This window comes from Callospermophilus lateralis, chromosome 15, assembly GCF_048772815.1.
Source record: "Callospermophilus lateralis isolate mCalLat2 chromosome 15, mCalLat2.hap1, whole genome shotgun sequence".
NCBI classification, from domain to species: Eukaryota; Metazoa; Chordata; class Mammalia; order Rodentia; family Sciuridae; genus Callospermophilus; species Callospermophilus lateralis.
This window is the reverse complement of record NC_135319.1, coordinates 41584974-41599017: the sequence shown is the minus strand read 5'-3', so window position 1 is coordinate 41599017 and position 14044 is coordinate 41584974. Positions and strand designations below refer to the sequence as shown.

The following is a 14044-nucleotide window of genomic DNA, read 5'->3' as shown; positions in this document are numbered from 1 at the left end:
CCCTTTGGTTATACTTCTGCTTTAATAGAATAACATTTGAAAATGAAGATATCCAGTGGTAAAAGGTAAAGCAGGATGCGATACTGAGAAGCACAATTGTGCTTTAACTGGGGTCTTAAGTTTTTAATCATAACAATCACACTTCAGCTGAACAATGTCCTCTAGCTTTGCAACACACCCAACAGTAACGGTACAACACCACCCTTAACACTGTACTCCATGTCAAATACCCACTCTATAAATGTACTGTTTCATCTTTTTTTCCCATAATAAAAGGGATAGATCTATAATTCATAATCAGAGTCAGGTGCCTGAAGATTGAGGTATGAAATATTGCCTATCAATTTGCATCACAGACTGAATTTTTTAAAAACAGTATAATTTTTTCTTCTTTAAAGTTACTTCATGTAATGGGAGTCTAGTTCATTTCATAATGATGTTGGTTGAACAAGATAACCAAAAAAATGCAAGTATTAGGCTGGGATGTAGCTTAGTAGTAAAGTAGTTGCCTCTCATGTGTGATACCCAGTGCCAAAAAAGAAGGTATTTTTCAGAAAAATAAGACCGATAACAGCATTAAAGCATAATCCTTTAAGAATTCATGAGAAATAAAGGTGATAAAGTTTAAGGTTCTTTATCAGATGTTTTAAAATTTCCATAAAACTCTTTGTCCCAAGACTGATCATTTAACCATGGTACACAAAATACACTGAATTCATTGCCTGGCATCAAAGTGGGGAAACCCTCATTTTTATATAATGAAATCCTCTTCTAATCCTTCTTGACCCAAGTTGTGGTTGTCTGAGGGCTGATTGCTCTCGAAAGACCTGAAGTTATAATAGAAAGCATCATTTTCAGCAACTGGTTGGTATTCCTGTTCCATTTCATTTTGGAAACCATTTCCAGAGCCGCTTCCAGATCCTGATCCAGATCCAGAACCAGACCCAGAGCCTGATCCAGAATAGTCCTCAGAAAGGGGGAAAACATCATTCAAGTTCTGGAATCTTTTCATTCTGAAATATGAAAGAAAAAAACATAGTAAAATTTGTTTCATAGGGAATATAATCATAATATTTTTATGATAAAGAAATAAATGCAGCCACCCAGTAGTTCAAATTAAGAGTTTAACTCTTTAAGTCTCTAAATTATTGAATGCTATAAAACAAAAAATCAAGTCAAGCAGGGTGTTTAATCACTGAGTTATATTCCCAGCCCTTTTTTATATTTTATTAGACACAGGGTCTCACTAAGTGGCTCAGGGTCTTGCTAAGTTATTGAGGATGGCCTTGAACTTCTGATTCTCCTGCCTCAGCCTCCTGAGCTTCTGGGATAACAGGCATGTGCCACCATGCCCATCCTTCACATTCAATTTATCACCCCCCAGTATATCCCCAAATTAATCTGCCTCCAACCTGCATTCATGAGCTGAAGGTGCTAAAGGGTGGGGCTTATGCATCTGAGTGTGCTCCTTAGAAGTCAAGTGAGCAACCAAAGATCAAAGCAATGGTGCCATCTCTCCTTAGGAGATCAGAGCATGGCATCAGAGACTAAAGTGGAGCATCACATCCTGCGGATCATTTTCACCATGAAAATAATAAACCCAGGTCACAATCAATTGGAGTTTTCAGTCATGCATGGATTCAATAAATATATCTGTTGAATAAGAACCATAGAAGAGATCCCTGTTCTGAGTGTCTGGGAAAGAACAGGAATAGATAGATGAGGTCCCTGAGGTCCCTGATCAAGAAACTTTCTTTCTTTTTTTTTTTTTTTGGTACCAGGGATTGAACCCAAGGGCACTTAACCATTGAGCCACATCCCCAGTCCTTTTTAATATTTTATCTAGAGAAAGGGTCTCACTAAGTTGCTTGGGGCCTCAATAAATTGCTGAGGCTGGCTTTGAAGTTGTAATCCTCCTGCCTTCAAGCCTCCCAAGTCACTGGGATTACAGGTGTGCACCTGACTCAAGAAACTTTTAACTTAGTGGAAAGACAACAAAATAAAAAATAATAAAAAATAAAAAATCAAGAAAACATTGAGTGGTACAGAGAAATGAAATAGAGTAATGTCACAGAGGATGCCATGTGGCTACTTCAGCCTGGGGGATCAGATTTGGTAGTTATTGACATATAAATGGTGTTAAAAGCCAGGTAACAGGAGGAGGTCATCTGGCGAAAACATGTAGATTAAGAGGAGGACCCACAACAGCCAGGGCCACACCAGTATATAAAAAAATTCAGCATAAGAGAAAACAGCCAGGGAAGGCAGGAGGAAACCATGATAAGGTGGGGTATGGAAGCAAAGAGAAACAAGAATTTCAAAAGAATATGCTGGGTGAGGCGGTGCACGTCTGTAATCCCAGCAGCTCAGGAGACTGAAGCAGGAGGATCACAAGTTCAAAGCCAGCCTCAGCAACTTAGTGAAACCCTGTCTCTAAATGAAAAATATATAAAAGGGCTGGGAATGTGGCTCAGGTGTTAAGTCCCACTGGGTTCAGCCTTTGGTACGAGAGAGAGAGAGAGAGAGAGAGAGAGAGAGAGAGAGAGAGAGAGAGAGAGAGAGAGAGAGAGAGCGCGCTAAACAGGAGACACTAAAGTATGCCTGAAGCCTGCTGGGAAGAAGATACTGGGTTCAGAGAGGTAATTGCAGAATTGAAGTTGTAGAGAAGATGGGTATGAATGGGGATAGGATACCAGACACAGAGAGGGTTGACCTTAGAAGTTGCAACAACCAAGGCCCAATCGGGAAACTTCTCTAAATATTTAATACAAAGGGCACTGCTTATGCATGTGTTCAAGGAGAAGTGAAGCCAAATAGAGATGATGTGGTAATTCAGAGATTAGCAACAGCAAGAAAGTACTTTCCTAGTGAGCTAGAGGGATAGTGGAAGACTGATATTATCTGAGCCCAGAGACCAGGGGCATCCAGTGGGAAATGAAGCCACTGTATGACAAACCCATGCCAGAGGTGCCTCTTGAGTTCTCTTCCTGCGGCCTCCCCCATCTCTCTTTTGTGCCTCCCATTGGCCACAGTCAGCCACAAACCTGAATGCTTCAGGAAAGCAGACCACAGGGATCAGCCCTCCCCCACCCACATACAGAGCAGGACCAGGAAGGACAAGGGATGGATCAGCAGAGACCATTCATTCATAATGACAGGAGGAAAATCAGAGTGTTGGAATGAGAACCAAAGTTACTGGCTTCAGGAAGGGAAGATCACAGAGGTTATAGGAGAGAAGAAATGATGTGAAGAGAGGTTTTGGATCTAGGTGTTGTGGCTCACGCCTGTAGTCCCAGCTACTGGGGAGGCTGAGGCAGGAGGATTGCAAATGGAAGGGCAGCCTCAGCAACTTAGGGAGACTCTGTCTCAAAATTTTAAAAAAGCAGGAGGCTAGAAGTAGAATGGTTGCCTGTGCACGTGTAAGGCCCTGGTTCCTTTTCCAGTTAAAGGGGGGGGAAAAAAAGAAGAAGAAGAGTTGTTTTGGAGAATTGAAGTTATTCTTTTAATATTTTAGACTGAAATGATTAATGAAACCTATGACTTAAAGAAATGGAGGATGCTACAATATTCAGTTCAGACTTCATGCTATAAACTTAAAGTAAGAACACAGGGCAGGACTACAAAGTTTCATTCTGATTTAGGTTTGAGCCTGAAGATTTAAACTTTGATGATAATCATTTTTTTTCATCCATCTTTGCTATAAACTATATAATTTTGATATTCACTAAAGTAAATGACTTATTGTAATTCAATATTTGGTTACTTACGAATTCCTATTGGCACTGTTTGCAAGTTTAAGCAGGCTTTGTTGATCAAGAAGGGGTTTGGGTTTTGTTCTACATGGCATACCATTTATTTTTTTCTTTCCCATTTTCTTTAATCACCCCCAATTCCAGGACATTTCTAATCATCCTTCCCCACAAAACCATACCCAGTAGCAATCACTCCTTAGTCACCCCTTTCCCCAGTCCCTGGCAACCAGCACTCTACTTCCTGTCTCTAGGGATTTACCTATTCTGGACATTTTATGTAAATGGTATCATATAATATGTGGCTTTTTGTAACTGGCTTCTTTCTTCTGTTTAATGTTTTCAAGGTTCACCTATGTTGTAGCAGATATTGGTACTTCCCGGTTTATTTATTTATTTATGGTACTGGGGATTGAACCCAGGGATGCTCAATGACTGACCACATCCCCAGCCTTTTTTTTTTTTTTTTTAAATATTTTATTTAGAGACAGGGTCTTGCTGAGTTGCTTAGGGCCTCACTAAGCTGTTGAGGCTGTCTTTGAACTTGTGACCCTCCTGCCTCAGCCTCCTGAGCCACTAGGATTACAGGCATGCATCACTGCACCCAGACATATCATGGCTAAATAAGTTAAATAATATTCTATTTTACTGACGTAGCACATTGTTTATTTATTAGAATACCTGATGGACTCCAATTGAATTTTAATATAATATACTCTATGTACATAAATAAAACAATCTTTAGTCATTTTTAATATCTGTTGGTGAAAAGCACTCAATGCTTGTCTGTCACCCATAACAGAACCTTGCAAAAAGACAAAATACGTATACTTGCTCATCTCGTATACCACCTATATGGTACAGTTCTACCAAGTACTGCACAGCAAAATCCAAATTGCACAGTAAAATCCAAACTTCCAAAGCAGAAGCTTAAAGCTTGGTGTGGAGGTCCTCTAACCTCCACTTCAAGATTTCACTAGACATTGTGAAATTATAACCTCTGGTAAAACCAAAGTTCACTTACAGAAAAGGGTCAGTCCTTGCAGGGAGGATCCTGTTAGATTCGCCTGGAGGGAGGCTGAACAGGGGTCCCTTTTCATCGATGCAGTTTGCAGAATTACTGTCAGGACTGCAGCGTACCCACTGGTACCTGGCTCTCCGCATAGGATAACCTGCCCGAACAAGGAACCCGTGAGAAATACGTATCTCTTCCACAGCTTTGAATTGCTCTGCCGTTAATTAAATAGATTAAAACCCAGAAGTTTTTAAGTTAAATGGATTCTAAATTTGGTAGAAGGTGCAGCACAGACAGGTTTAATGTCCATTAACAAAATAGCAGCTCCCACTCTGCACTAGCCTTTTGTAAATGTTTTTTGTCCCCACAGCATTGCCATAAAGTAGCAGAGAGCTTAATATTGATGTCAGCTGCCTGCAAGCAAATCCCGGCTCTGCTACTGGCCAATTATGAAACCTAAACTTCCTGGAACCCCTGCTGTAAAATGCAGGTCTTGCTAGTATCATAAGCTTGTCAGAAAAATTAAATTGAAGCCAGGTGCAGTGGTGCATGCCTGTAATCCCAGCAGCTCAGGAAACTGAGGCAGGAGAATCCCGAGTTCAAAGCCAACTACAGCAAAAGCAAGGTGCTAAGCAACTCAATGAGACCCTGTCTCTAAATAAAATATAAAATAGGGCTAGGGATGTGGCTCAGTGGTTGAGTGCCCCTGGGTTCAATCCCTGGTACACCCCAAAATAAAAATTAAATCAAAAAAATCATGAGAAAACTTTAACATAGTACTATGTACTATGCCAGGTACATAGTAAACAATGGATAACATTAATTATTATTATTATTATTATCTATGTATAGGGTTTACTGGAGATTGAATCCAGAGGTGCTCAACCACTGAGCCACATTCCTATCCTTTTTATTTTTTATTTTGAGACAGGGTCTCACTAAGTTGCTTAGGGCCTCATCAAGTACCCCAGGCTGGCCTTGACCTTGGTGATCCTCCTGCCTCAGCCTCCCAAGTTGCTAGGAATCCAGGTGTGTGCTATCATGCCTGGGACTATTATTATTTTTGTGCTATTATCTCCGCTTTTCACATTGGAAAATTAAGGTCACAAAGGAGCTTAGTAGAAGATCCAGGATTCCAACCTATACCTGATCCCAAAGTCAGCCTCTTTAGAAAGATGAGACAAATCTGGTTCAGAAAGGTTAAGAAGTGCACTGAGAAGTATCTAAGCCATTAGAGAGTGCTGGGACTTATGTTTTAGGACCATATAGGATTCTTGGGAATGAAAAGTAAATCAAAACTCTTTCTCTTCAGAGATTTCACAAGAAGACTAGCCTATTCACAGAGGAACAGAGAGGTTGCAATAGTCAAGTATCTCACTGCTTCTTTTGAATTTAATTTCTATAGAAAAGTCTCCAAATCTGGTATTCTAAGGTGATATGATATATAGGACCCTTTATTAGTTCATGAAACACCTTCTTCATGACTCAGTTTAGCAAGGACAGAAGCTTGATGGTGAGAAATACCACACCATCCTGCAAACAGTTCATCTCCTCCCCGCCCCAGCACACATTTTATTCAAACAAGTGCTTCGAGCACCAGTAATCACCTAGCAAGAAGAAGCATGGCTGCAATTCTTGCAAAGCAGAAAAGCCCAGCACAAAACAATATAAATGCTTGGGAAAATGACAAGGTGCTCACTAACCAAACAGCTAAACAGTAGTTGTTGCCAGGAGCTGAGGTGCCTATAATCCCGGAGGCTGAGGCAGGAGGATCGCAAGTTCAAAGCCAGGAACTTAGCAAGATCCTCAGCACCTTAGGAAGACACTGTCTCAAAATAAAAATAAAAAGGGACTGTGGATGTGGCTCGGTGGTTGAGCACCCCTGGGTTCAATTCACAGTACCAAAATAAATAAATAAGTAAGCAAATAAATAAATAAAAATGAGAGAAAAGATACTGTGGAAAATGGAAGAAATTACACAAAAATAACTGGTGGTAGACTCTTTGATGATTTTTTTTTCTTTTCTAACTTGCTGTAATAGATAACATTCCTCTAAAATATAAACATTTAAAAGACTGACTTGGAAAGAGAGTAAATATTCCACATTTAGTTAGCCAGTTTGCTTCCTTTCTCTTCTCTATTTGATCACAATCTTTCCCGTGGTTCCTGAGTAGAGCTTACAGAGTCTGGTGTGGGATCTAATTGTCCAAAACGCTCTGGGGATAAGGCAGGCAAGATGACATCACGAGGTCTGCCCATTACTGGCCATATGACCGTGGCCAACTTAACTTATCCATACCTCAACTTCCTCATCTGTAAAATGGGAACCATCATGGATATCACAGTGAGATATGAATGTTAGGCTCTTAGAATGGCAACTAGCACCATGACAGAGCTTTTCAAATGCTAGTTTCTCTGATGAAAATTACAGCAACCTACCTCTGATAGTAGACAACTTGTAGAGAGACCAGAATTTAAATCTGAGTTACTATTCTACAACTTAGTACCTTTCAAATTCTCAAATATCAAACAGATATTGGGGAAAATTACACAAAAACATGAGAAATACCACAGCAAAGAGTTCCCAGTTAGCTGAGCATGGTGGTACATACCTGTAATCCCAGCAACTTGGGAGGCTGAGGCAGAGGATCTCGGGTTCAAGGCCAGCCTCAGCAATTTAGCAAGATCATGTCTCAAAAATAAAAAGGACTGCAGATATCACTCCCATGGTAAAGAGTCCCTGAGTTCAATCCTCAACACCAAAAATAAAAATAAATAAATAAAAATACGAGTTTCTGTTTAGGTGAAATAAAATTATGTGAAGCATCTAACACAAGCTTTTGCACATAATAGATATTGAATATATTTTATCTCCTTTTCTGATTCTTTCCTGAGGCAGTAATAATTTGGCATCTAATTAGGGCTTAGGAAACTCCTAGTTGGTGAGACAAAAATCAAACATCTCCCCCAGCAGAGGGCGATGTCTTCACACCTATGGGATCCAGACCTCACTATCCAATTGAAACATGAAGCCAGCTAATGCAGTTAGAGATGTTTCAAAAACAGGTAAAATTAATTTCAATATAGTCTATTTAACGCATGTTTTAGGATATTATCACTTAACACATAATCAATATAAAAGTTGTTTTTTTTTTTTTTTCAATACTGGGGGCTGAACCCAAGGACTTGAATATGCTAGGCAAGTGCTCGGTCACTAAGCTCCACCCCAGCCCCAGGATAACAGTTATTACCCGGGAATTTTACATTTTTATTTTTCAAACTAAGTCTTCAAAATAAAATATACTTCATATTCACAGCATGTGTCAATTTGGACTTGTCATATTCCAAGAGTTTGAAATACATTGAATAGCAAGGTGAGAAAATATTTTCTTGGATAGGAAGATAAACAGAAAAATTAAATTTATTTAGTTTATTTATTTTTCTGGTGCTGGGGATCAGACTCCAGGCCTTATGACATGCTAGGCAAGCACTCCCCCCGTACCCCTAAATAAATGCTTTGAGGGAGTACCCCCGTAAAAGACTGCATCTTTTCACTAGTACAGCAGCTCTAACTTTGACAAATTGATAACATATATTTCTTTTTTATTTTTTAATTTATTTTTTAGTTGTAGTTGGAAACAATACCTTTATTTCACTTATTTATTTTTATGTGGTGCTGAAGATCGAATCCAGGGTCTTGCACGTGCGAGTCAGCGCTCTACTGCTGAGCCACAACCCCAACCCCCCCACAACATATATTTCTAAAATACAAAATTAGCCCCCAAGTTGAGAACTTTGAGTTGCTTAACTCCTCCTCCCTGTTGCTGAGGATGGCTTTGAACTCTCCATCCTCCTGCCTCAGCCTCCAGAGCCGCTGGGATCACAGGCATGCATGACTGTGCCCAGATTAGAAGATGTTCTAAAAATCAACTATGGTGATGGTTGCACAGTTCTGTAAATACACTAAAAATAACTGAATTATAGACCTTACTTTTTTTTTTTTTTTTTTTACAGTGCTGGGGATTGAACATAGGGCTTCTACATGCTAGGCAAGTGCTCTACTGCTAAGACACACCCCTGGCTCAAACTATATACCCTAAAATGTGAATTGTATGGTATATGAACTCCTTCTTAGTAAAGCTGTTAAAAATCAAAGATAGGACTGGGGTTGTGGCTCAGTGGTAGCGCACTCGCCTAGCATGCATGAGGCACTGGGTTCGATTCTCAGCACCACATAAAAAATAAATAAATAAATAAAGATATTGTGCCCATCTAAAACTAAAAAATAAACATTAAAAAAAAAATCAGAGATAGAAGTCTCCCACTCCAAAAGTCTATTGAATTTGTTGAAGATATTTTAAAATAAAGAACAAGGGCTGGGGTTGTGGCTCAGCAGTAGAGTGCTCACTTAGCACGTGCAAGGCCCTGGGTTCGATCCTCAGCACCACATAAAAGTAAATAAATAAAACAAAGGCATTGTGTCAGACTACAATTAAAAAAAAATAAAGAGGGAGCAGTTATAGACACAAAATTCCTGACATAGTTATCCACAGGTGCTGGCAGGATGTAAAAAGTCAAGGTTCTAACTCCTGAAGTTGTGAGAGTACCTTGACTTTCTTTTACTTGAGATAAATTTCTTACGATTATCCTCATCTTAAAATAAAATGCTTTCCTAGTCAGAAACATCTTCATAGAAGGATCTGCTTCACAGAGGATCTGCTGGTTCGTTGTGTTAGTGGATTCCAGGGAAAGGTATGATTTTTTATTAAGAATTCCTTCCAGCTGGACAAGGTGGTGCACACCTTGTCCTAGCAACTCAGGAGGCTGAGGAAGGAGGATTACAAGTTCGAGGCCAGCCTCAGCAACTTAGTGAGACCTGTCTCAAAAAATAAAAAGGATTCAATCCCCTGTACCCCCGGCAAAAAAAAAAAGAAAAAATCCCTTCCCTCACTGTCCTCCACTTCCCCCACACTCACACACATGCCCTCACTAGCTCTGCTTGATCAACATACTTTCTATGAGTAAATGTTATCAAGCAACTTTCTCCAGTAGTTCCTCTGTATTTTTTTATATGATAGTAACACTTTTTCCCCTCACATAATCACAATTTACTAACTTCCTATTCTTAATGGAAACCTATTGCAAGTGTGTTACAGAAGCTTAAGCAGAAACTGTCATAAAGGGGGGGGGCGGGGGCGGATATTTGCTTCACTCAAAATGGGTGCATTTAAGCAACTGTCATTATCTAAGTTGACGTTACTTCCTACTGGTCTACAATTCCACAAGATGGATAAACTTCCGACTCTTGCATGGTTTGACAAGTTATAAAAAACTCCAAGTTTAGTTTCAATTTCTCCCTCAAGTCAGTAGTAAACATAGCAAGGGCGATAGTCAAAGAAAGGGTTTTGGTGTTTTCGATTGTTTTTTTGTTTTTGTTTTAATACTAGGGATTGAACCCAGGGGCACTCAGCCACTGAGCCACATCCCCAGCACCCACCTCCCTTTATAAATACACACACACACACACACACACACACACGTACGTACGTGTGTATATAGATTAGTTGTAGTTGGACACAATACCTTTATTTTATTTATTTATTTTTATGTGGTGCTGAGGATCGAACCCAGCGCCTTGCATGTGCTAGGTGAGCTACCGCTGAGCCATGACTCAGCCCCCTCCCTCCAGCCCCTTTTTATTTAGAGACAGGGTCTCCCTAAGTTGCTTAAGACCTCATTAAATTGCTGAGGCTGGCTTTGAACTTTCAATTCTCCTGTCTTAGCCTCCCAACCTACCAGGATGACAGGCAGGCGCCATGACGCCCAGTGATTTTTGTTTGTTTGTTTTAAATTAAAAAAAAAAAAAACCTCTAATCAACAACAAGTTAATGCTAGACTTGACATTGGAATGACTACTTCTGCCATTAGTCAGTTGCAATGGGCCTTGGGCAAAACCCACATAAATTTTGCAAGAGGCTGATGTAAAGAGCAAATGAGATGATGAATTTTAGGTCCAGTTTTTTTTTTTTTTTCTCTACCAATTGGTGCTAATTCCTCCTCCCAAGGAAAGTGATGATCATTACCAGAGAATGGGTGTGAATGCCCTTTACAAACAGCTGCACTTGTGGGTGGGATCAGTACTGTGCTCTAGGAGACAGTGTGGTGTGAACACAGGGGCTAGCCCTGGTCCCTTGGTCACACCTGCTCATGAATGTTCCATTTTCTTTATTTACGGGCATCTTTGAAAAGAAAGGCTGTAACACAGCGCTAGGATTCAGACCTCATCAATAACCCCCTGGAGGCCTACATGAACTAGATTAGCCTTCTGTGCTCTCCATCCTCTGTCACACATCACGGCACTTTCATTTCTTTCCACTCAGTGGACAGTTTTACATTCATGTGTGTATTGGGTTTTTAAAAACAATTATGTGATAGCTGAAGTATATCCCTTGCAGAATTCATATGTTCAAGTCCTAATCTCATAATGTGACATAATTTGGAAAGAGGATCATTGCAGATGTGGTTCAGATGAAGTCATTAGGGTGACCCCAATCCAATATGACTGGTGTCCATATCAGAATAGACCGTTAGAACACAGATGTGTGCAAGAGAGGCCACATGAAGACCAAAGGGGAAGGCAGCATCTATAAGCCACAGAGAAAGGCATCAGAAGGAAACCAACCTAGCAATACCTTGATCTTGGATGCTAGACTCCAGAACTGTGAGGAAATGAATTTCTGTTGTGTAAGTCATGTGGTCTGTGTTACTTTGTTATGGCGGGCCAAGCAGACGAATGCAGGAACCTAAGAGGGGTTGAAGGTACTCAGCAAAAGCACACCAAAAGCCTTGCTAATCTAAAACCAGTAAATTCAGTAAACTTTTTTTTCTTTTCTTTTCTTTTTTTGTACCAGTAAACCCTGGGACACTTAACCACTGAACTACATCCCCAGCCCTTTTTATATTTTTAAATTTTGAGACAGGCTCTCACTAAATTGCTTAGGGCCTCACTAAATTGCTGAGACAGGCCTTGAACTTGCGATCCTCCTGCCTCAGCCTCCCAAGCCGCTGGGATTACAGGCATGTGCAGGGCATGGTAAATTTTGTTTGTTTTTTTTTTAAGCTGGGGGAGGATGTTATCCCTTCTCCCTGGCATCAGGTGGGGTGTGGTGAAATGGAGTCCTGGCTCTGCCCTTGGCCTCTTATTGCATCACTAACATGCACAAGGCATCTCTTTTCCCCTCAAGTTCAATGTGAGCACGCGTCCTTGAGCCGAAGCCCAAGTTCCCCTCTGAAATACCCTCATTTTTCAGTTCATTCATTGTCTTCTTTTTGGTTTCCTTTTCTAACGAAGAGCGAAATCTACATAAATGTTAGTATTTTCAACAATTTCAAGATGGTTTCTTTCTTCTGCATACACATAAAAGGAAAGTTTTCGTTTTTGTTCTGGTCTTACCCATTGAGTCAGTGCAAAATGTGACACTTTGGGGAAATTTTGAAGATAGAAAAACTTAGGTAGGGATCTACTCAGCACCAACGCATCACTCAAGTCTGTGCCACATATATGAACCTCACTGTGTTTAATCTTGTCAAAGCACACGGGTGTTAGGGAATCATTACATCAGGCTGTAGCTTTTCCCAAAAGGATCCAAGAAAAGCTCGTTCTCTATTTTTACACTTTAAAACTAAGAAGATGAAGGGAACTGTTATTACTTGCTGTTTTTCCTCTAATGCAATAACTAGAAGATGATGACTTTATGAATTTCCAATATCTGAGGAATTTCTTTGAGATCATCTGTAAGATTTCATTTCCACAGGAAGTAAGAACATGACAGTTAGAAGTCACTTCGAAGAAACAAATCCAGGACAAGCGTGTCATTGTGACTCAACATTTCCTTTACCATTTGGGGGAACCTAATGTTTTCCTACTATAAATTCTGTCATCTACTTATTAGACGGGGACCTTTTGCCTTATTATGATTTTTTTTTATTTACCAAAAGCAAAAGAAATTGCCTTTTTCTTATAAACTGAGCATTTTTGTTTTCTTAGTTATTAAAAGATTTGAAGTTGTTTCAGTCCAACTAAAGAGCCCTAATTGATAGATCAAACTAAGAAGATATTTCCAAATGTGATGTTTCTCTGAGCAATAGCTCAAATCCTAATATTCTTTGGGCTTTCTTTAAAACCTAAGGTTTACATTAACTATGTCTACCTATAATCGAATTTACAATGACAAATTAGAAAAAGAAAAAAAAATACACACTGTCAAATTTACCCTAATTAAAAAATAGTATCTCGCAATGTTAAAATGATGACACCACCACAATGCATTCCAACTTGGGGTTTGTGTAGACATCCAGGAATAGGTAGAAATTCCAGAACATTCCAAGGTGCCATCTCCATGGATCGGGCATGTGAGTCCTTTTCCTTATTCCTTTCCTGAGCTTTAAAAATTAATAAACCACACATTTTCATCCAAAAACAAACAGCACATTTCAGTCATTGTAAGAGTTTACATGGCTGCACCTGCCTCAGAGTTTAATTTTTCTTGGTACCAGACTCAACTGAACTTACACAAAGGAGTTTGGTCACGTTCAATCTTTTGTCTTTGCCTCCTTTCCCACAATATAATACCGTCAGTACCTTGTATTAAAATAGTCATTATCATTTGCATGGTCCCTGGGGCTTATGGAAAAGGTTACAGGGGAACAAGTGTCCTGGGTCTTACCTTGGACTGGAGATTCCAAAACCAGGATGAGAGCGAGAGCCAGGGCCAGGCTACTGCACTTGAGGACCTTCTGCATCATGACCAGCTCACTCCAACACGACAGCCCACGATTAGGAAATGCAGCAGGGTGCTCTCTGTCCCTTTTAGAAAAGGTTCCAAAACCTCAAACCCTGCCCAGAACACACGTCACAGTTTCCTGAACAAATAGAAAGAGATCCACATCAAAACCCAGAAAGAAAGAAAAGGAAAGCAGCAAAAATAACTATTCATACCCATTATGAAACTGCACTGGGCTCTCCCTACGCTTGCTTTCTCTAAAGTTTTGTTGTTTGCCATTTGCCTTAAAAAAAAAAAAATTTTTTTTTTTTCCATCAAAACAGCAGAATCAACATCCAGGACAGTTTGTTTTTCCTTTCTTCAGGTGAAAATTTAAACACAGGTTGATGACTGTAGGAGTGAGCCACCAATGATGAGAGGAGAGAGCCAGGTGTCGCCTTCTCATCACTAAGTGCCTTCCACACAAAATGCTCTCGATTTTCTGTTTCATCAAGGAG

The 14044-nt window shown here is 39.9% G+C and overlaps 1 protein-coding gene across 1 annotated transcript; it reads right to left on the bottom strand.

Annotated features, from left to right (window-relative positions):
* On the bottom strand, positions 1–13671 carry Srgn (serglycin). Its single transcript, XM_076834658.1, has 3 exons — positions 13491–13671; positions 4774–4921; positions 1–1013 (listed from the first exon to the last, which is right to left on the bottom strand). Exons 1-3 carry the CDS (start codon positions 13567–13569, stop codon positions 752–754), a joined length of 489 nt encoding a protein of 162 aa, XP_076690773.1. The 5' UTR covers positions 13570–13671; the 3' UTR covers positions 1–751.
* Positions 13672–14044: the final 373 nt, after the last annotated feature.

Excerpts from the sequence above, each read along its gene's own strand:
- Srgn (XM_076834658.1), bottom strand. The coding sequence starts at position 13,569 with ATGATGCAGAAGGTCCTCAAGTGCAGTAGCCTGGCCCTGGCTCTCGCT. Across the intron at positions 4,922-13,490 it reads TTTGGAATCTCCAGTCCAAG|GTTATCCTATGCGGAGAGCC; the intron begins GTAAGACCCAGG and ends TTGTTCGGGCAG. Across the intron at positions 1,014-4,773 it reads GCAAGGACTGACCCTTTTCT|AATGAAAAGATTCCAGAACT; the intron begins GTAAGTGAACTT and ends TTCATATTTCAG.